This window comes from Diplotaxodon limnothrissa, linkage group LG4, assembly GCF_057381915.1.
Source record: "Diplotaxodon limnothrissa isolate DT_005_m linkage group LG4, D_limnothrissa_male_GT1.1, whole genome shotgun sequence".
Classification (NCBI taxonomy): domain Eukaryota; kingdom Metazoa; phylum Chordata; class Actinopteri; order Cichliformes; family Cichlidae; genus Diplotaxodon; species Diplotaxodon limnothrissa.
Genome location: NC_140599.1, coordinates 10,132,179 through 10,156,269, shown reverse-complemented (window position 1 = coordinate 10,156,269; position 24,091 = coordinate 10,132,179). Strand labels below are relative to the sequence as shown.

Here is a 24,091-nt window from a genome sequence, read left to right as displayed (position 1 = left end):
CTCACCCATCAAACTCAGGGGGCGGGGTTAACGCTGCCCATGCAGCTTCTCTAACATTTGATTGGTTGCCGTGCAAAGTAAGTCAAAACAGGTCGATCCTAGAAAATCGATTGCTTGTGTAGACTTGGGGCAGCCAGTTATCCCAGAATGCAGATCAAATCACAAGCAGCAATGGTGGTGGTGTAGTTTTAAAATACCCCGTTTTTCTGTCACCAGCTACACTTTTAACAGTGTTTTAGCCGCGAATGTCGCGACGTATGTCTGGTCAGGTTGTCAACATAGAACATGTTTGCAAAAGTGCTCAGATGTTTTCAGAGATTTCACTAGCTCTGCTAACAGTTAGCATGCAGAGTGCACCGAGGGGGTTACGTTAACCGGTTTGTTTACATATTCCACTCTCCGTGTTCCACATGTTGCATTCGCAGATTCTCATTTTCACCGAACGATCGTCTCTTTCCGCCTGGTCTTGTGTCTCTGTGCTTCTGTAACATAAAGAACGAGCTGACATTTTTCTCACGAAACCAGCGATCAGCTCAACAGACCCTCAGTTTACCTGCATGCATCCTCCTCCTCATCTGTCAGCTGTTTAACACCTGCTGCTAATTCAAGAAACACGCCTAGTTACCTGGTGATAGTCACAGTTTAACTGGGCAGCCGGTGCTCGATATAACGCAATGTCAGCGCATTTTTCTGCACAAGATAAGTAAATATAGTGTTTTCCCCGAGCGCAGAGCTGCTGGAGCTCGTTTCCTTACAGAGCACTTTATAGGCGAACAGCTTTATCAGCGACTGATGTCCGATCACCGGCACACAGCTTTCAAACCTCAGCTGAGTTTTAGCTCTCAGTGGTTAAACGCTGGACTTCATTCACTCAGGTTCTGTCTGTCGGGTCACGTTTACTTCGCTGTTTTATTTACAACTGAGCAAATCGGTTTGGCTGAGGTTAAAGTTACGTTTCATAACTGCATAGTTTCACAGACGTTTAATGGTTCACTGGCACATGTGTTAGACTGAACTATCATCTAAATATCATCTGTTTTTTAGTAGTTATTCAACTGTATTCTAAGCACCAGCTGTCTGTTAGAATGTGATTTTTTTTCTCTCTCTGTTGGCAGAGGTATAAAAATGCGCAGGAAAATCTGACATGCATGGCGAACTTCACCGACGATATTTAGGGAGGAATAAACACACATCAAACATAAATGAACCATTTGTCTGTCTCCATAATTGAGAGAATTTTCTCTTCTTATGTCAACACTCTCTCTCTTTTTTTTTTCTTTTTTTTTGCTTTTTCGGTCATGTTATGTTTACCTGTCAAAGGCTTGTTACAAACTATGAAACACATTGTGCAGACTTCTGGATGTTAGAAGAAAACTAATACTGCTCATGAATGAGACTAAAGGCAGGAAGGTGTCCTTTAAAACTAAACATGTTAATAGGACCTCCCTGTTTATATCATAGTTTATGATATAGCACGTGTATTTCAGTAATAGCCTGCTGAGGCCACTATACGTGCTGGCCTCATATCAAATGTGAAGGCAGACTGAGTCTATGTTTGACGTTTTTTATATCTAATCTTCCTTTTCAAACATTTAAACAGCAGCGAGTCTGCAGCTGAGGGAATACAAATTCAAATTGTCGGAACAGGTTTGCTCGTTTCTTGGATTCATTTGGTGATTTATTAAATGTATAACTGTTATTCTAAACTGCTGCTGAGTCTCTTACACTTTTCTTTATGCTGTATATTTTCACGTCTCTGGAATAGTTGGCAGTTAGATAGTCAGCTGGGAAACTTTGTGTTAACTCATGGAGCTGAGGATATCGTGGATATGCTGACCTCGCTGCGTGGTGTACAGAGCGAGGTCAGCATGATTAATATTCACAATAAAAATATTAGCCGAACATCATGAAGTCTGTATGTGTTTCATAGTGTCGAACAACCTTTGTACAGTTAAAGCCAGCAGTTACTACATGACGGAAACACCAACGTTATCTCTTTTATGTGTTTATACACAGGTCACGCTGATTACTGAACAAAAACCCAAAGATCAGATGTTAAACAGATTTATTTGCTCTCTCTCCTCCTTAAACATGTTTTTAATGTTAGTTATAATTCAGAATTGGCGACTGAAACACGTAGGACACATAAGAACATCAGGAAATAAAACATCGATAAATATAACCTCAGTAAAAGAAGTCAGCGGGGGTTACTACAGCTGTGTACCGGGGCCTGCGCTTTGTCGGTGGGATTGCTTGCGAGGCGAGCGGGTCTATCCCACGCTTTGCCGTGAGACTGGGCAGACATCTCCGAAATCATCGAAACACTTTTGCAAAGAGGCTGTATCTTGACAAACCGACCAGACACATGAAGATTAAACCACTACATTCTCGGCTAAAAAAATATTAAAACGGTATTTGGTAACACACAAACAGGGTTTTTCAAAGCTCAGTTCTGTTAGCTTCCACATGCCGGTTGTTGTGTGCTAGAAACAATGGCCACCAGGCCAAAGCAATGGTTTTGACTCGATCAGCGTTAACCCCGCCCCCTGAGTTTGATGGGTGAGGCTGACAGATAAAATTATTTCATGATGAGAGCCAGGCGTCAGGACTGCCAAAATGAAATAAATAAATATATCATTAAATAATTAATTAAATGTGTCAATAATTAATGAAATGTGTCAATAATTAATTAAAATGTGAAATACATAAATAATTAATTAAATGTGTCAATAATTAATTAATTAAATGTGTCAATAATTAATTAAAATGTGAAATACATAAATAATTAATTAAATGTGTCAATAATTAATTAATTACATGTGTCATAACTATTTATTTAATTAATTAATTCCAATTTTAATTAATTATTGCCACATTTAATTAATTATTTAATGGTGTATTTAATTAATTCATTATGGCAGTCCTGGCGTTCCATACTGGAGCTCCAGGGCGCTAATGTCACACTAGACGCCAGCTCTAAAATTTCAGTATGCTGTAAAATAATGGCACATTTATCTGATACTGATTAACACTGATCGGTAGAAATGTTTGGTAAGGGCTTAAAGAAGGGCTGTAAGAAATTGCTGGAGGTTGCTGGCAGTTGCTGTGAAACTAATTGCTACAGCTACCTTCATACAGACCCAGAGACTGGTCAGTGAACGCTGGCAACTGTATTCTCTGACAGGTAGCAAGTGGTTTACTGGAGGTTCCTGGCAGTCAGCAGGGTGTAATTGAGGGTGTACAGTGCTGCACCAAAAATCTCCTTGCAGTTCCTTTGGTTGCTAGCAGATTGCTGCAGTTAGCATGTAAGAAGCTGTCTTCTCTGCAGACTTGCACTTTTTGAACTGTGTTGGTTGCAGGCAACATTAAGGCACAACCTTTACTTTCTCCATTCCCAGCTTGCATTGCACTTCTTCAAGTTTCACTACTGCTCGGAATAAACGGTGACTGCACCGTAATGAGCAACCACACCAATCTGCTGCCAACCATGGCAAAGTTTTCAGTGCACAACCCTCCCCCCAGTCAGGGAATGCACATTTTCCACTAGCGCCTTGTGGTTGTCAGGCTTGTGTGACACGATGCCTTATGTAACGCAAATTCCTTAACTACCATTATTTAAAGGCACTTCATATTTAAGTAAATTCCTGTTTGAATCATTTAATCGCATGCAAATTTCTAAAGCAGTGGTAGAAGATTCTGAAGGATAATTTAAAACTTCAAAAATTATACACCTGGATTTTTCATTAACATTGACTGTTTTGATTTTCTGTCTTGTAATTGCAGTGACTGTGCGAAAGTGTGAAACTGCACTTATTTGTGATGTTTATGCATACATTTGTGTGTGTGTTTACTTGCGTCAGTGCTGGTTCAGCTACTCCTGGAGCTCCAGAGCGAGCTGTCATTTCGCTTCGTTTTGGATGAGATACACAAACAGGTAAGACAAATAGAGAAACGTTCCTACTCATGTGCACGTGCAGGCAGAAGAACATGCCCAACATCTTAAAAATTTTAATAGCACTTGTGTAACTAGCGTCATACTCTCCCAAGGCTGTTTAGTAAACAGACAGTGTGCTTGTCTCCCTCTTGCTGCTGTTGTGTCACCTCAGGGGGAGACAGTAATGGAGAAGGCTCATCCTGCTGCAGGTGGAAAACAGTATAGCTGTGTATACTGATGATGACAGAAAAATATAACACCAGCCACAGCAGACAAGTCTCATTTATGCTACAAGAACAGAGCTTGATTATAAGTTTTGACACAAACTGTTAGTGGAAGAAATTATTATTTTTTTCAGTTTAAACACGCAAGCACTTGGCTCAGATTAACCCTTCTTCTGTGTATCACTATGTATGGAAGTGGCCTAGTGTTATTATGCTTCATTTTTCTTGCACCAGATTTGGTAGAGTTGCAGTTGTAGGATTTTTTTGTGTTTACTTACCCATTATTAATTCTCCAATTTGCAGTTGGTATTTGGTGGAAATAAAAATGTCAGCTTTTGATAGAGTGTTTCCTACCTCACTCAAAGCTGGTGATGGGGGACAAGGAGGCAAAAATCTCTCGAGTGTCTCTAATCCTCTGAGCCCATTGTCGTGTGTGCTTGGCCTTACTGTTGTGGAGCTCTCGCTGAATAATTTCAGAGATTTTTTATCGAGTGGAAATAAAAAACTTAAGCGGTTAATAACATATATGTAGTATATGGAAGCCCGTTTCCGCCACTAAAAAAAAAAGCTAGTATCCATAACTCGAAATTTCGAGTTATTTTCTCGAAATTTCGAGTTATTTTCTCGAAATTTCGAGTTATTATCTCAAAATTTCGAGAAATATAACTCAAAATTTCGAGTTAGCTCTGCCAATCAAAAATATACGTGAATGAGGTCGCTTTCTTGTTACCCGGAAGCATATGGCGCAGGACCGCGCACTCAAAAACGGATCCCAACAAATTAAAGTATGTTTGCTGATAGTAACACCATGTGATTCAGCTAATAACACAGGGATTTCATCATTTGTGAAGCCAGGCTGAAAACACTCAGCAATCTGTGCATTCACGACTGGATGTAATACCGGTAGCTTAGCTGTAGCATTTGTAGCTGAGGGCTTCAGCTTCCGGGTAACATGGAAATGACGTCATTCACGTAGATTACTGATTGGCAGCGCTAACTCGAAATTTCGAGTTGCTTTTCTCAAAATTTTGAGTTAATATGTCGAAATTTCGAGATAATAACTCGAAATTTCGAGAAAATAACTCGAAATTTCGAGAAAATAACTCGAAATTTTGAGTTATGGATCCTTTTTTTTTTTTTTAGTGGTGGAAACGGGCTTCCATAGTAGTAGGATATTTAGGTTGTTGTAGTAGTTTTAAAATATATTTTGGTCATTTTGAAGATTTTTTTTAACCTACCATTAAAATAGCCGTTTAGCTTTAAGACACCCGTGCAAACCGATGTTGTAGAGCTTTATGATCTAATGCATTAAGATTTCCTTTATATTACTGTGTGTGTGTGTAAGTACTGATGATTTTTTTCTGTGTTCTTTTTCTAGCTTACTGAGCAGCTCAGTGTGAAGCATTTCCTGCCTACATTCAGCTTCTTGGGTAACCTAATAAAAGCTGCCCCTACTGTGTCCCAGAGCCTTGTGACTCATTATGGTGAGACCCTGGAAATGACACTCAGTGAGACCTCAGCGTAATACAGGGACACGTAGCCCCTAGTAGTAGTAGTCTGTTTTCATCCTTGTTTCTATTTTCTTTACAGTCCATTATCAAGAAAGGTACATCAGTAAGCTCGTCTCTCAACACGAGCGTGAACTTTATCTCGTCAAGTGATAAACAGTTCTTGGAAATGTTGTAAGCAACGCATAATTTTTCCCCTTTGTTTTTACCAGCACTGGATACAGGTGGAAAGGTGATGCGTGGACTTATTTATAAAGTTCATGCTTCATGAATTCCTCTCATTGAGATTTATAATCCGGCGCTAAATACTTTTTAAACTGTAAACATACTGCTGTGTAGCAGGCCACAGCCACTGACCCCTTTGTATAGCAAAGACATTCATTTGCCTTACGGAATGTATAGAGTATCTGCAAGAAATTGATGACGTGCGTTGATTCAGGTCAGTTTTTAAAAATGCAGTTGAGACAGGATCGGTCAGGTTTCAGGTAGCTTACTGTGCAGTCTCTGTTTCACTCTTCACTGTGGCACTGGAGAGGCAGAAACTGAATTAAAAATGTATTATTTCAGGGGCTAAGATCCAAGAATGTGTTCGAAATGTAGAGTTCACCTGAAGTGGAAGAGGAAGATATAAAGGAATACATAATTTTCCTGATCGCTTTTGTCTTAGAGAGACATATCTACATTTCAGTCACCGTAGCCTATATTGATCTTCTTAAACTGTATCCAAGATGCATGGAAAGCATTGTCTGCATGTATTGGCGACATATCCAGGACGTTCTATACCAGCTCAGACAGGCTACAGCCTCCTGAGTCCCCTAGTTGGATAAGAAAATTGGCTGATGGAAATAGCTGTACTATGTCTACTTTTGAAACCAGCTTTCTCATGCTGTTCCCTATTCCACCTCCTCTGCCTCTAAGAAATTAGAAAAAATCACACAAGTCTATCTTCCATATCCTTTCCCCTGAACTCTCTCAATTCAATCTCTCTAGCTGTTATGACCTTTTCAATTGCTCTCCAGCTGCACCGAGATAACCAACCTTAAAATTCCATCTGCATAGCCAATCCCATACCAGCACCTGCTGAAAGTAAAATAGCAAAAGCTACAAATACTGCAAATGTTCATCCGAACCTTTTCCCTGAATCTCCCCGTCTATATGAATGTATTTATCTAGGTACAAAGCTGTAGTATAGCGAGCTGAAAAGATACTCCTCCCCCAACGCACAGTTGTTGATTTAATCTCTTTTACAACCACCTGTATGATATCTTTGTACTCTCCGAATCATTTTTCCACAGTGCTTATTAGGCTTTGTCAATCAGCTTCGTGTTCGTGTGTGCATTGTGCTGTGTTTGTGTCACGCCTGACTGCTTGTCTTTACGATCGAGCGCGAATGTGGTCCTTATGCCAAAAAGGCAGCCACCGTAGTTATTTTATTATGCTATGTGTGTCCACCTCTCATGTATTTTCATGAGTTTTCCAAGCTCCCTCCAGCAGCTGCAGGTAGTGGTGAGTTGTTACAATGTTGATGCAAGATGTGGGCTGCCACTATTGACTGTGTGTGCTTGTCTGTGGCCTGTCACTCAGCAAGTCTCTGTGGGGCTGTTTGGACTAACGACAACAGCAAGGCAATGACAACACAAGCCCAGAGCACCCAGGAGATTTCCCTCTGTCTCTGACTCACTGGCTGCCTGTCTTTCTGACTGATTAACCCCTCTTTTTGTCCTCACTCGTTGACTTTTCTCTTCCAGAATTTTCTCTTCGATTTCTGTATTGCTGATACTGATTGAGGAGCGGATACAGACAAAACAGGGAAGATGAAACAGATAAGAAAAATGGAAGGCAAAAAGAGATAACAAGAGGGATGAAAGAAGGAAAGGACAATAGTGCAAGTTAAAAATGTTTCTCACAAGCTGATATGTAAAAATATCAGCCATCTAAAATTAAACAGTTAAATGGCAAGTTTCATCATTTCTATAGCTTTGCATCATCTCAGCATTCAGCATTTCCGCTTTGTTTTTGGTTTTTTGCAAGCACTTTTTTATGCTGAGACTTTTCACAAGACATTTTTTTTAGAAAGTGCTTACAAAAATATAGAGAAACTAAAATGTTTTTTAATAGACCAAGAAAGAGGAAGCAGGGTGAAGCAACAAGTGCAAAGCGATGGTTAAATACTGTAGAAAGCGGATCAGAAGATGAACAGAGAGGTAGTTCAAAGCATCAGAGTAGGGCAGCCAAACACTAAGCAAGGTAAACAGAAATGAACTTTTGCTCTTTTCTTTAAGGAAAGCACAAGACGACCTTTTTGTCTGTTTGCCGTGCCTCCCCCGTGTTTGTTTCTTTCTCATTGAGTGGCATTAAACAGCAGCACGTCGCTTTATTTCTCATCTGTTCTTTTGCAGCTCATATTTTGTTCCCTACATTTTTTTTATCCTCTGTCTGTGGAGGAGTTACCACCCCCTCTACCTCTTTTCCCTTCTTCTCCCCCACCCCCACCGCTTCTCTCTTTATGCTTTGCTGTCATCTTGGCCGCCTCATATATTTCGGTTTAATCAAACATGTCTGGGAGCTTCTTCTGCTTCACATGGGTTTTGATCTGCTCCAGAGAGCAGCTGGCTTGGATTTGGCTCTCCTGCTCTGTCATCTCTGTCTCTTTCTCTCCATGTTCGACACTCGCTGAGTCCCGTGTTGCTTTGTGCTCTTATCCGCTGTGCAACTATTCTCATTGTTGCTGTTTTAGACATATTTGACTCTTTCACCCCTCTTTAGCCACTCCAGTCTCCTGCCTGTGTCTCATCTGCCATCGCGTATACTGGTGTGTTCACACTAAATTCTTAATTTTTTGCCCTTTTATTTACATTGATGTATAAAGGAGAAAATTATGAGTAATTAAGTTCTCCTAGCAACAAACTAATGTTAGGGTTCAAATTATTTTGTGAAAATAATTATAAAAGTACTCGTGTTTTTATATTTTTATGCTCCAATCTACGCCTGCATAGTTTTTCAATCTAGTCTGCTCACACTCTCATCTGCCGTTTAACTCTGCTCTCTCCCACAATTGCCAATCTTCAACCGTTTCATCTTCAAGGCAATTTTCCCGCCGACACTGGGTCCACCGTTGTCTGTCATAGCTAGAGTTGAAACTCTCCACCTTGTTCCCAGCAGTTTGCACTTTTTCCATTTTGTAATCTCACTGTCCTTTTGTGGTGTCTGTTGAGCTTCTCTCACAGTAATACAATTACTTCACCTCTGGGTTTCTCTTATTTTCCTGCATTTCTGTACATACTCGCAGACTTCTTTCTTGGTAATTGAAATGTACAATATCTTGAAATGTCACATGATGTTGCAATCATACGTCTATTTATGCACTTATCAGCAGCTTTATTAGGTACACCTCGATAGTACTTGGACCCCCTTTTGCTTCCAAAACTTCCTTAAATCTTCACAGATTCAACAATGTCCTTGAAACATAACTCAGAGATTTGGTCCATACTGACGTGATAGCATCACACAGCTTCTGTGGATTTGTTGGTCCACATCTGTGAAGTTAATCGCCTGTTCCACCACATCCCAAAGGTGCTCCATTGGATTAAGATCTAGTGACTGTGGGGCCATTTGAATACAGTGATCTCATTCTCATGTTCAAGAAACCGGTTTGAGATGATCTGTATCTCTTTATGAGATATCGTCTAATCCTGCTCAAAGCAGCCATTAGAAGATGTTACATGAAGGTCATAAATGAATAGACAATACAGCAACAATACTCAGGGAGGCTGTGGTGTTTAAATGAGACTCACTTAGTACTTAAAGGCCTAAAGTGTGCCAAGAAATTATATCCTCCATACCATCCACCACTGCCTGCCTGAGCCCATGAGAGAAGGTAAACAACATGATTTTATGTTGTTTATGCCAAATTCTGACCCAACATGTAAATGTTGCAGCCAATATTTGCCCAATTTTCTGTTGTCCAGTTTTGGTGAGTCACTGTAAATTTTAAGCTCAGTTTCTTGGTCTTAGCTGACAGGAGTGGCACCCGGTGTGGTCTTCTGCTGCTGTAACCCATCTGCTTCAAGGTTCAACATGTTGTGAATTCAAAGATGATTTTCTGCATACCTTGGCTTGAGTTCCTGTTGTCTTCCTATCAGCTCAAAGCTTTCTTGTTATTCTAAATGCATTGAGTTTCTGCTCTCTGATTAGATAATGGTGTTAACAAGCAATTAAGCAGGTGTACCTAATAAAGCAGCTGCTTCACAACAACATACAGACACTTAACAACTATACCACATGATTATGCCTGTGTCTTACTTGTGCTCTAAGTACTTACCTGTTTCCATTTCTCTCCACCAGTGCCCCTGTTAGACCGCCTGTGCTCAGCGCTGCTTTTCCCAGACGAAGCACTGAAGGGTGCAGTGGTGTATGTGTGGCTCCAACTGCTTGGAGCTCCTGGGGGCTCAGCAGCCCAGTCCTTGCCTTCTGCTGTTAGGGACAGAGTGTGTAATGTGTTGCTGAAAACATTAGCCAATGCCAGCTCCCCGCAGCTCCTCAGATATTGTGTCGGTGAGAAAAATATTTTGGTTGAATACATTTTATGAGTTTTATTTTTTGGGGGTGATTTTTTAAACAAATCCTTTTATAACATAGTATGTTTTACAAGATGGATAAAGTAATGTCGATGTAATTTGATACAGCATGTTGGGAAAATGACAGTTGATTATCATAAAGTAATCTCAAGGCATTCAGTTTCAGATTTTTAAAAGTATAATTGACTACATCAGTAGCTGCTTAAATGAAAAATTGCATATATTTGCGTTTTTGAAGTGCAAATTAAACTGATACCTAACTAGAGTGAAATTGGTTTTCTACCATCTAAAAGTCTGATCATGTAGATTTTTGTTATTCAGGCCTTAAAAACAAGGATCTTGGTGAGATTAAAAGAGAGGTGGTGAATTTGTAGCAATGTATGAAACAAAATTTCACTCCCTGCTGGCTGAGAGAAGACAGCCGAGGACTTATTTGAATGGCAATGTGGTCATTTGACATCTGCCTTTCGAACTGAAAAAAAAATGTAATTTAAGAAATTTCCCTTACTTTGTACGGCTTAATAATAACAAAAAGGAGTTGTTTTCTTCCCTAAATCCCCCAAATCTCCTTAAGAGCGAAGCTATATGGAGAAAGAGGGAGGATTATGTGGAGATGAAAGAGTCCTGCTATCTGGAGGAGCTTTGACTTATAAGGACAATAAGCTTGCAGTGTGCGCTTTGGTGATAACCAGAACTGAGATCTACATTAGGTACAGACATTTACGAAAAATAAGACAGAGTCATTATCTCCCAGAAATTTAAAGTTGGAATGTATGCCACTGTAATAACTTGGGAGAAAAATGTGTTGCACAGCAGGTTTGAAATAGAGGTTGGTTTGCAATTGCAAAGTAAACATGGCTGAACTGTTGTTATTAGTTTAATACCAGCAAGCTTACCTACGATAGCAGCAACATGATGGAAGAAGCAGGAGGTATTATTAATTTTATTTAGCATTTGGAAATGGCTACAATATATAAGTAAGATTATTGTATTTTAATAATGTTGCACTTTGGGAAGTTGCATTTTTGTATTTTTATGATTACAAATCGGTGCTGAGTCTGAAGAAATCCCTCACCGTGAGACTTTTATTATTATAGAAGGTGTTTAATATTTATAAATGATTATCTAATATAAAACTTCCCTCTGTGATATTTGAAATAGCCCAGTTTATTATCAAATTAATGGTGGCGATTTTCAGTGGTGACACTGACGCTGTAGGTAATATTTGTGCACCTTTTATTCTAAATTTAAAAAGAAACCAGACAAAACATGAATGTATTTATCAGCACATGCATGTGTAGATCTCAGCCATGTTTAGGCCTTTGTATAAACTTTGCATCGTGTTTAAAACTTCTGATCTGTGTCATTAGTATCTGTAACAGCTTGTCTTTCATCTGTTAGGCCTGCTGTCACAGCTTGTGCATCTGGCTGATGCTGTGTCAGTTCTGATGAACAGCCTGAGCTGTCAGGTCATGTGCGATGAGAACGAGGACATCCTCGCCAACAACAGCCAGAGCCTCAGCCAAAACCAAGACCAACAGCCCCCTGACCACTGCCTTCTGCCTCTCATACTGAAAAAGGTCTCTGTCCAAACATCCTGCTCTCATCCCCAAGACCTGCATTCTGGCTCTGACGATAATCATAACAAGAAGTTCTAATCCTGGATTATTGTGCCTTTGAATAGGGATTCAGTGGGGTTTTACCCTGGACAAATATTTGTGGTTCATGTCTGGGAAATCATTGTGTAGTTTACATCTCGTTAGATTTTCTCAGTGATGACTCACATTACAGAACAGCTAATGACGTTGGGAGGTTTTATGGAGGGCTCTGTTCTCTAATGTGTTGCTTCTAAATGAAACTCTTAACTAAATAATCAACGCTGTGACGTCAGACCAGCACTGTTTTGGGATTGGTTGTCGGTGAAACGACTACACCCTCAGCCGTATATAATCTGCACCTAATCCATTTCTGTGTGGAATTTACAAAAGTATAAATCCCCCCTCGGTACACGAGTCAATATGTTGTAGCTCCAGACTTTAACATATTCAAACGAAAACAAGAAGCACTCCGCCAAGGCACTTTACTTTTAGGGGAATAGTATTATATTATTTATTTATTCATTTTTTTCTTTGTTCTTTTTAAATCTACTTTATGAAGTTTTTAGTGCAGTAAGAATCAGATAAAGGTAGCATGACAGATGTTTACTTTGATTACACAAACATTATGTAGGAGTAGGTAATGGATGATAAGTACTGATTTGTAAATAAATGAACATGAATAATTTGAGCTTATTATATAAGATTGTATTACAGTATATTTCTAGCTAACTAGGCAGCTTGTTCTCTTTCTCTTGACAGTATTTAACATATTGTAGGGTCAACTTGAATGAAACGAGGGTCAAAGGTGACATGATATTTAGATACAAACTGTACACCAATATCATTGCTTGATTGGTGCCAATGCAAACAGGCAGCATAATTTTAAGCAGAGTTTTAAAGAGAAAAGAGAATTTCTGAAAGTTTGACCTTAAAGATGAGGTCAGAGGTCAAACAAACGTAATATTTAGAATACCAAAATATACTTCCCTGTATATCGACAATGGCACCAAGAAACATCAATAAATCTGTATAGCATTATTATCTCTTTGAACTTCAGATCAGTCTCTTGGCCTTGAAGGAGAGGTCAAAGGTTAAATGTGACACGATACTTTAAAACTTTAAATGGTGTTTTCTGTATGTTGATAAGGTTTTAAGGCTGTTTGTCAGTTTGCGGCCAATAAATCATTAAGTTTACCTTGAAAACCTGGGTGGATGTAAGCCAAATTTGAATGGATTGTTAACATGACCCCACTCGACACCCCTAGAAACTTTTAATAGAATTCATTCAAAACTTTTTGAGCTTTACAGACTCAGAGAATAAACATGCACACACACACACACACACACACACACACACACACACACACAAATGCTGCCAAGATTAACCTTCTTGGCAGAGGTAACTAACACACTAAACTGCAATGCCACACAGTGCATGGAAGATGGGAGCCAGTTGTTGCTTCAGTCTATCATGAGCCGTTAGAATCGAAGAAACATTTATAGTGTAAACACTGTAGTACTATGGAAGTCTTGCACACTGTTTGATTAACACGCATCTTTATTTAAGTCAAGGATTGAAAAAAAAAACAAACCTAAATTGTGTCTTTCAGTTGCTTCTGAGTGGCGATGAGAACTTGCAGGTGACCAGTGCAAAGTGTATTGCATCTGTTCTGGTTCATTCCCCCAGTCAGTACAGTGCTCCCTTCATCAACGCTGACGTACCTGGTAACACGCACACACAGGCACACAAACACAGTCGCTGCGATGAGTTAATGCCTTCTTTGAATTGTTCTATTAATGATTTCCTCTGTGTTCCCTTTGGATCCTTCTCTTTGTCCAGACTCCTGTTATTATGTTATCTGCCACTTTGTATTTCTTATGCTGTTTGCCTGCGATTATTATTGTCATTACTTTTGATGAGGCTTTGGCTAACATTGTCATAATTTTTGCCGTACTGTTTCACATGGCCCTGTTATATTTTTCCTAGTTACATACCTCCATATGTACTGTTACAACGATCCATCTGTATAATGTCAGCAGCCCCACCCGCCTGCTGCTCAGACCTTTTATTGTTCAAGGGCGAGCCAATCAGAAGAAAGAGGGAAGTAAAACCAACGTGTTTCAGACAGAAGATGTGCTAATGGGCTACAAAAAGACCCGATGAAATAATCTAAATAAATATTATTTTGAACTTTAAATCATGTGAAGCTTCTCTAGTAGGGTCCAAGAATAAAAATATGGAGCTGGGAATTAGCATAACAGGTCCTCTTTAATGTGCAAGAAAACATTGCCCTACTTTCAGAAGAGTGTTGTAGTAATTCTTCCCTGTCCTCTCTTTTTCTTTCAACTTTGTTTAAAAGAACAAAACAAAGTTTTAAAATTGTCTTTTTGTCACTGTTTTTAAAGAGTTTCTGTTTGACCGTCTGGCCTGTAGTAGCAACGAGGTGCTGCTGTGGTCTGCCTACAGCTGCTTGCTGCTACTAACTGAGGAGCCCCTCTTTTTCTCCCAGTGTCACTCTGTTTACGGTGAGAACACAGGCTGTAGGAGCACGACCACTGTATCTCTCTGTGTGAATGCAAAGACAAAATATGTCACTACTGCAGAGGCTCCGGTTGCGAATGGCATAAACAAGGTAAGATGGAAGCGTTTGTTTCTCAAATGTTTTGGCTTCACTTTTGTGCATCTGTCTCGACATCCATCTTTTAAATCTATGGGCGAGACAGCCGAAACAGCAGATCAGAAACCATTCCTGAGTGAATTACGACGATGCCATCTCTGCTTTTTGTCTTCAGCCCTGGGTTTCGTTGTATATCGGTTAACGTATCTGAAAATAGCTGCTGCTGGATAATTGATGGAAAGACAGGTCCTTGACAGCTTAGATGGAATGACGCTGCACTCTGTAATTTTTCTGACAGCGACTGGAAATTTTAATAAACCCTCCAAAGTGGAAGTTTCTCGACATCTGCATCTGCTCCATCTGCTCCCAGTCGCATTAAAATTGAATTTAGACCAATAGAATTTGCTACTCTATTCTGGGTTATTTCATCTAGACAGCTGGTGCTTTTGTAATATAACAAGAATCAGGCAAAATGGCCAAATATTAGGAAAATGGTTACAGAAGCGAGCAGTAATTGCTGATTGGGGAAAAAATGTCACAATATTGCATTTCTTAGCATTGTTCAGACACATGCATGTGTATGTGTCACTCTGTGTGTGTGTGTTTGTATGCCTTTGATGTGAGCCATTACAATGGATTATGCATGTGAGGCCCCACAGTAATTGCAGTACTTCAGCACCACCCCAGAGAAATAGTTTGAGAAACACTTGCTATGCAGACTTAATTTACCAGTACACAGGATATCTGCTCTAACCACTCCTTGTTGCTGTTAGGTTCTTGCTCTAGGTCAGTATGAACACAGCAGCAGACTCCGTGTAGCAGTAAATTAGAAAGATGTACCGCTGTCTCTGTTTGTTTAACATGCAAGGCTGCGAGTGCTGTTGTGTGTGCATCCTTTGTGATACATTTATGAGCATGTCACTCATTTTAATATGCGAACTTGCTGTAGGCTGTAGTCTCTCAACAACTCTTAAGAACTTTGGCACCAAGCAAGGTTAGAGAGTGTTTTTTTGTTGTTGTTTTTGTGTCTGCTCATTTGAGAGTTCGAGTATTTCTTTGAAGCAGTGAGCATGTTTGTGTTGCAAGCTAGGTATGGAGTCCTTGGTGCGCAGTCTGAAGGAGTCTTTGCAGCTGACCAACCTGGAAGTGCCAAAACAAGGGTTGCTGCTCCTTAGAGAAATACTGGAGAGGTGAGATGGATATTTATTTTCTTCAGTTACTCTATTTATTGACTAGCTCCATAGTGTAGTAGTTAACACATTTGGCTAACAAAACAAAACAAAAAGGTCACCAGGAGGGCAAACAAATCTCTGGGAGGCATGCCTCAAATGGGGCATTGGCATGACAAATCTGTGGCAAATCAAATATGCAGATCCATCTGCTACGACAACCCCTTCATGTAATGATTTGCTAGAGGGTGTGGGGAGCCACTGCCCCCGTCCTCCAGGGCATGAAGCAGGTATGGAGGAAATCAAAACTCCAGACATCCAGAGGCCCTCAGAACATAAGAGACCAAGGAAGACCAACAGAGGGGCAGCCGCGCCACTGTCCCAGAAAGAGCTGAGGAGAGTCCCCGATGAGGGGTCACTCAGCAGCCGCGGAGCAGAAGCCAGGGGGGGGTTGCAGTGACGCGCCCGTGAGCTCCGCCAGCAGCCAGCTGTGCCTGAGTGACCGAGCCCCAGGCCGAGAGACCGGGGGCACTCCGCCCCTGAAGCGGCCCGAGCGAGCCCCAGGCTCCAGGCCCCGATAAGTGGCCGCCAAGGAGTGAGCCGGTGTGTACCCGGACGCCCATCCCCGGACACAAAGAACCACCAACGCACTGATGATAGTGATAGGACATTTAAAATCACAGAGTGGGGTCAGGTCATTTGCAGGAGACCTCCTAACTTGCCTTGGCCTTCAGATTAGCTCAAGAACAGCGCAGAGAGAGCTTCATAGAACGGCTTTCCATGGCTGAGCAGCGCAATGCTTAAGGTCAGATGCAGTGGTATAAAGCACGCACTGGACTCTAGAGCACTGGAGATGTGTTCTAAGGAGTGATGAAGTGCACTTCTCCATTTGGTAATCCGATGGACAAGACCAGGTTTGTTAGGAGAACGGTACTTATATGACTGCATTGTGCCAAGTGTAAAGTTTGGTGGAGGGGGAATTATGGTGTGGGGTTGTTTTTCAGGAGTTTGGCTCGGTGCCTTAGTACCATTAAAAGGAACTCTTAATGCTTCAACATACCAGGACATTTTGGACAGCCTCATACTCCCAACTTTGTGGGAGCAGTTTGGGGATGGCCCCTTCCTGTTCCAACATGACTGTGCACCAGTGTAAAAAGCAAGGTCTGCAAAGACATGAGCGTGTTTAGTGTGGAAGTACTTGACTGTCATGCACAGAGTTTTGATCTCAACCTGATGTAACACCTTTGTGATTAAGTAGAGCTGAGCCAGGGCTTCTCGTCCAACATCATTGTTTAATCTCACAAATGCAATTCTGAAAGAATAATCAAAAATTTCCATAAATGTTGAAAAGACTTCCTAGAAGAGTTGAAGCTGTTATAGCTGCAAATGATAGGACTGCATCACATGTTTGTGAAGGAAGACGAGCAAATACTTTTGGCAATATAGTGTTCAAATGTTTGTTAAACCACTGATTCAATACCCAATACTTATATACGTTTGTAAAATGTTCCTTGTGGCTAGATATGCGTGTATTTTGTAACGTTTTTAAAAGTTATTCCATTATTATTAAACCATCAGCACATCTGTCTGTTTGCGGTAAGTTGTGGTTGTAAAGTTTACATAGTGTATGTCATTTCACCAAAACCCCACAGCCAATTATGCTGAAGATTTTACTCCACCACACATTTGCTCGTTTACTGAACATCGCGCGCAGCTCCATCTGCTCCGACAAGGAGACGCTACCTCCTGTAAAACATGTTAAATACGGTGGACTGGAAACTTTAATTAGATGTGAATTAACTGTCTGCTGTCTCGGAGATGAAAATATATCTCAAGCCAGTAAAAACAGGAGTCTTGTTTCTGCAAGGTTGACATAATTTTAATGGAACGTTTCCCCTGTCACATGGCAGAGATACAGAGGATAAGAGATTTTATAATCTTAGGGGGAAATTTGTCCTTTACGCTGAGTAGAAGTGTAAAAAGTAGCAGGGCCGGTGCTCTTAAAGTGCTGAACAAGCTAAAGTGTGTGTGTGCACCTGTGTGTCTGTGTGTGTTGTCTGGGTGTATACTTGTATATCTGTCTTTATGAAAAACAGTTTGAGTTTGAGACCCAACATTTTAGGAGGTTGAGGAGGGTTTTTTTAGACTAGGTTTAGGTTAATGTTACGTGTAAGGCTTTGAGTAAAGCATTGAATTGTAATGGTAAAGCTATAAAAGCTATATTTTTATATAGAATCACCCGACATGACTCAGTTATTATTAAGGTCGGGGTTTGGGTTGGATCATCCACAGCGAATAAAAATCAATACAGTGCTCTAACAAGAACCATTATCACACATGCTCTGCAGGCTTGAACTTTTCAAGACAGCAACTAGCTGAGGTACAAGTCTGCTTTCAACCCTCTAGCCCCCCAATACAAAGTTAGTTTGATTACAGATTGTGCCATTGTGCACATAATGTAACTAATAGCACAGTTAGGAAGTTTAATTAGATTTGAATATAGTGCCTGCTGTCTCGGTGCATTCACTGCTAAGTGTAAGTGAGTGTGCTGCCTCCTGCACGCAGCTACCTCGCTTAAATGACGCAGGGGTGGCACGACAATTTGTGTGTTTGTGTACACTTCAGTGTGCATGCATGTGTTATTTAGGATGTTCTGTGTAACTAATGTTGCGGCAACAGTGAGCCAGTGCACAGCTGTGATGCTGCAGCTTGGAGATGTACTCTGGTGATCTTTCTAAGGCCGATAGGTCAGCACTATTTGTTTATTGTGTGTGCCTGCCCTTAAAGAGAGTTTGTGTGTGTGTGAGTGAGGGAGGCAGGGACTCAGCAAACAGTCACTGCTGCTATTGGCACAGCAGGACAAAGAATTATAGATAAGGTCAGGCAAAAAGAAAAAGTAGACGGTCAGCTTTTTCATGGTTTCTTATTGACTCTCATGTCAAAAACCTATTAGGTTTCCTGGTAATGCTTTACATGTCTGTTTGTGTGCATGTGCAGACAACCTGCAAGTGTGCGTCTGTTCCCCAGTGGCGCAGGGTTTGTGGCAGTTTCAGAGGTCCTGGTTGGTGGAGTCTCCTCTTCCTGCCTGCTGGTAGCCACACAGGCAGCCAGCGTTACTTCTGCTTTGTTCAGGTATACACAAACATGTATGCTGCAAATATGTAAAAGAGTTACTTCTTGCCAAAGGGCGGTTGTGCAACTATATCCTGAGGAAACAGGCAACCTTTTAGAGTCTTTTAAAGCAAATTCTCTGTATAATTTTTTCTGACCTATTAGTGATAAAGTGACAAAACAGACAGATACATTGCCTAAGACCTTTATGCACACAGTAAACACATTAGTAGCAGACATGTACAACAACACAGCATGACACAAAAAAGTAAAAACATACTTACACACTTAATTGATCGTTTGAGCTGTTTTAACTTCTGTGTAGGTCACACATGGGTGTACATACAGAACTACTTGATATCCACACCAATGCCCTTCTGCAACGCTTGCTTGTTCTTCCCTGCACCATCCACCTACTCCACCCCCGATAATATCAAGTGTTTACTTTTGTGTTTGAATTCTTCAGACTCGACCACCAGTCCAGACCAGTCCAGTACGAGGCAATAATCAAGTTGATAGAGGCCATCACCAACAGATTTGTCAACCTAACGCTGCCCTCCCCCGCTCATCTGCGAAGCTCTGTGAGATTTTGTTTTATCTGCAAATGGAAAAATACGAGATCTGTCTCGTCTGTCAATCTGTGCCAGGTTTTACAGTGAGTGGTCACCACCACCCCACCACCCACTGTGGTTATCAGTGCTTTCAAAAGTTACACTGACACAGAGCTCTCTTTGATGCCGTTTTTTTTGTCTGTCACCGCTGTTTTTTAAAGAGTCCTGATTCCTGGCTAAAAATGAACAGTGTTGCAACAATGGTATTTAATGTGACTATCAACAAGTTTGCATGCACTTATATTCAAGCTGAAACATTAAAGTAACAACCAGAGATATACACGTGAGTGGGTGATTCTTGTATAACAGAGGGGTCTCTTTCAGTCTGTTTTTATGAAGAGGTTCCATTATTTTAGATAGTACTTGTAAAGGATGATGGTTTTCTGTTTGATGTGATTTCCTGACTTTTGCATCATTTCTTCTCTCTTTTCTGCACTCCCTTTTTAACATCTCGCTCTGTTAATTTTCAGGGGAGAATGAAGAGGTCAGATCCCAGCAGCCAGGCTTTGAGGTCTGAAAGATTTCTGCTCCAGGCCCTGGTCTGTTTTCAGTCTGCCTGCAGGTCAGAACGTTGTTAAGTCAGTGGCATCACTGAATAAACGCATTTACAAAGTTTTATGAGTTTCTTACAGTATGTCTGTCAGATTTTCTCATATGGATGAAAAAAGGTGAAAATGAAGAAGATGAAAATAGGACTGAATCAATAACTATCGTAGAAGTAACTGAATTACATCTTTTCTGTTAAACTGCAGATGGAAGAGCTTAATGAAATCCTTGGTATGAGTGTTTACAGATATATTTTTTGCATCTATCTCTGTGTATTTTTTTATAGGCGGGTTATTGTGTGTGTTTGATATCTGTTCAAGGCTGGCTGAGGAGTGTGCATCAGACCCTGTTTTGAAGGAGAACACATTTACAGCTCCATACAAGCACAGCGGTGCTCAGGACTCTCTAGAGTCTCTGTGTCAATGCCTGCTCCGCTGCTGTGACGCTGTCTGGATACCCACTGTTATAGTGAGAGCTGAAAACCATCACACACACACGTACACCCAGATTTACATTAATCATCTTCTCATCTTAACCCTGTGTCTCTCTTTCATAGTCGTAACCAAACACTTGAGGAAATGATCAATTGCCGGCTGCTGTTTTCTGAGAAATAGGTCATGCTGATTATAATGCACCGTCTGGCGGCTCCTCTAAATGACTATATTAATAAGCACAGCCACACAGCCTCTGTCTACATTAGCTTTGCGTACACATGGACATGCGTGCCTATTGATCAGTGCCTCTGCTGTAGTGTTGGTAATTGTTTTTATGTTATATTTCGTTGGGTCTCTTCAGGCTAAAAAAATCAATCACACGGGAAAAAATTGTTTACAGTTTGTGGTTTGTTTTTGTCTGTAAATTCCTATGTGTGTAGAGGATGTGTGAGCGTGCACCCAGTGCCCCCATACTGCAGAACTTCTACTCTATCCTATCTTCCCAGTTCACCCTGCTTCCATCTCTCATGCCTGCCTTTGCAAATAAGCTCGGTGAGTTCTGAATAAACTCAAAACAGCAGTAGGTGTTTCATGATAAGAAATGATATGATAGAATGATGTACGGTATCATTCTTTTTTTGTCTGTGGTAAATCTTAGTCTTGAATAAGAATGTTTTCACAGGAGTCTATGCAGTACTTTGAAATACTAAGTGCACTCATAGCTGCTTCCATTTGAATTATAAGCAGCAACCAGCTGATGCTAATCAACTGAGCTTTATTAACTGATCAACAGCAAGTCCAAGTATCTATATAAAAGCAGAGCTTTTGCCAGTTTGCTGGTCTGGAACATTCAAGTATGAATGGCACAATCTTTCCGGCAGTGGATATCTGAGCAATTTCGCCCGAGGTCAAACTGTGCAACGCTCAAGAGCTTGCAAATGAAACCAAGAGCCACATCCCAGGCTCTACAAAAAAACCAAAATAACATCAGCACGAACACCTCACACTTAATGTGAAGCACGGTGGTGGAGGGGTGATGATTTGGGTTTGTTTTGCAGCCACAGGACCTCAGCACATTGCAGACACTGAGTCAAAAATGAACTCTTGTGTATATCAAAGTAGTCTAGTGTCAAATGTGTCAGTTTGTCTGAAACAACAGATGACTGCATGTTGTCTAGGCTGCAAGGTTGTGTGTTGCAGCATCTATAAGAATTATTCCTAAACTGTTGTTCTTGTAATGGTTTATTGTATAGATAACAAATGGTATATAGGACAGATTATTCACAAATTATAAAGATGTTAGCAGAGAAATGTAAGTTACTTTGGTATATTTAAAAAATACATTGTTATTGACACGGACACAATAAAATATTTTACTATGTATGCTACTGTAAGATCACCAAAAGACTTGTTCTAAATTATAAAGCTACTTTCCTGGATTATAAAGATTATAAAGAATGCTCCTTTAATGAAAATTTCCTAGTATAGCCAATAATATAATTTATATTAGATTTGTGGTTTTTTTTAATGTTCACAGAAAAGGGTGAATCACTTTCACTTCAGGTTTCCTGCACATTTAGATTTTAGCTTTATTATACCGGTAATACGATAATCAGTTGATTTATGAACACTTCGATCCTGGCCAAAGTGAATTTACAGACGTTAACAGATAATGTAAACAAAACATTTTGACAATAAAACAAACGATTTTTGATTGACACACAAGTGAACAGGAACTGCAATAGTTTACCACAAAGTTCAGTGGAGCAGTTCATGTGAATGTCTTCACCTTGCTGTGTATATAAAAGCTTCCACATCTGAAAAGGGAGACCAGTGCGAATATTGGATATGCCTGCATTCTTTCTAATCACCAGCAGGAGGTGACTGCTCTAGTTGGAAAGTGTTTTTAATACATAGTGGTGTTCATTTTGTGCGGATAATGGTCAGCATTAGAGTCAAAAAGTACGACGAAGAAGATTTAGCCTTTGCTTACCACATCATTTCCAAAAAATCACCGTCAGCTTGATGCTTCAAAAATGGCTGGCGTTACAGAGGCTACTGCCATCTTTTACATACAGTTTATGGCTTTACAGTGCAATGGGAAAGCACACTTAATTTTCACACCATGGCAGCACTAACTACACCACAATGTAAATACCACATTTGTTTGTCTGGAGGCTGATAGAACTCATTTACAGTGTAGTGAGATTCATGATATCAGTAGCTGAAAGGGCTTGTAGAGCCCTCACAGCTCATGTTTCTAAATTAGCCGCTCCTTTGAGTCTTGTTATCGTTGGCTCTGCAGATATCACGGGTGGTATTGCTAGAAACATACAGCCAGCCCACATCACCACGAGTCTCGAGGTCTCCGTGTGTCTGATCTTCACAGGAATACAAAATACAAACTAAATATATTTCCAAACAAGCCTGTTCGTTTAATCCAACTTGGCCAATTAAACGCTTTGCTTAAATGTTGTTTAAAGTCTTAAATTGTTTTACTAAATGAAATAAACAGAAGCAGTTTCATCACAAAGCTTTATTCCCAGCTAATCATATAAAAAGAAATTAAGCTCATTTTATTTCATCACCACCAACATATTGTGTTCACCGCCGAGCCACTGAACCTTTGATATGGTTAGATAACGTTTACAAAATGAAAATCGGGCTTTTGCACTGTTTGATGCCAGAAACAGTAATATCAACATTTTATTCTACATTTATCAAAAGTGAGGCTAAATGCCTTAATTAAATTTGATATCGCTGTAGTGGGAAAACTATGCAGGCTCTTAAAAATTGGCTGTCAGCACGATGAGACTCAGTAATTGACAGAGAACTTGTTGCCTCTGGCGTCCAGACAAGCCGATGTGGTGACATTATAAACAAACCTAAGCTCGGTATTTGTCCTGGAAGCGCTTATCAAAGCAGAGCAGTTTCCTGCAGATGTGGCATAGGTCCACATGGACAAAGAAGAAAGCAATTTAGTTCCCTTATGGGATTAAAACATCTCTCTAATAAGTCTGAGGTGCTTTCTCTCACTGAAGCACTGCAACGGTCAAGATATTAAATACAGCTTTACAGTATAGCCTTTTTTTCCTTTACTGAAGGCAAATTTGTCATAAGTCTTCAGTGATTCATTAAATTAAATTTAAAAGTTATTTTGTGTTGCTTGGAAACTAATTTAAGATAAAAAAAAAATGCAAAGGTTTGGGCATCATGAACTGATGGCACCTGTGTTTTACCAGCACTTTTTCATCCCGGTGTTTCATAAAATGCATTTTTTTAGAGCCAGCTTGTGTCTAAACATGAGGTCTCCGTGGCTCGCTAGTGTGAGACCTGCAGCATCTGTGTTAGAAAGCTGAATGTGTTTTTCACTTTGTTTTGCTTTTTTAACTCACTGATTCCCTTCATTTTTACTCACTGTCACTAGTTACATTTAGGCACTGAAAACTACTGAGGCAGGGCTGAGAGAAAATTGTGTGCGAGTGGGAAAAAAATGTCGCTTTAAAACAGTAATCCTGCATGTTGGAAAATGACAAGTTATAACCTGTCAGTCACACATTACACCTAAAAGAAACCTTTTTTTGTCAGGACTCCCTGCAGTCCTGTGAAAAACCACCCTGTGATTCAGAAGCTTGTAGAACCACATTTTGCAGCAATATCTTGAAGAAATGTTTTTCTGTGACGTTATCAGTGTCTCGCATCAGTGTGCTTCACTCTTCTTTAGACCATTGCTTCAGTTCATGCAGGTTTGTGGGCATTTG

General features: G+C 40.3%; 1 protein-coding gene across 1 annotated transcript in view; it reads left to right on the top strand.

The window, feature by feature from the left end:
* mei1 (meiotic double-stranded break formation protein 1) overlaps positions 1-24,091 on the top strand; it is a 65,545-nt gene that overhangs the window by 8,713 nt on the left and 32,741 nt on the right. Inside the window, exons 4-15 of the mRNA XM_085352123.1 lie at positions 3,861-3,934; positions 5,537-5,642; positions 10,011-10,220; positions 11,645-11,823; positions 13,452-13,566; positions 14,248-14,367; positions 15,550-15,649; positions 18,626-18,760; positions 19,206-19,320; positions 19,821-19,912; positions 20,217-20,364; positions 20,771-20,882. Coding sequence (XP_085208249.1) covers positions 3,861-3,934; positions 5,537-5,642; positions 10,011-10,220; positions 11,645-11,823; positions 13,452-13,566; positions 14,248-14,367; positions 15,550-15,649; positions 18,626-18,760; positions 19,206-19,320; positions 19,821-19,912; positions 20,217-20,364; positions 20,771-20,882 — 1,506 coding nt within the window. The remainder of the gene's footprint in view (positions 1-3,860; positions 3,935-5,536; positions 5,643-10,010; positions 10,221-11,644; positions 11,824-13,451; positions 13,567-14,247; positions 14,368-15,549; positions 15,650-18,625; positions 18,761-19,205; positions 19,321-19,820; positions 19,913-20,216; positions 20,365-20,770; positions 20,883-24,091) is intronic.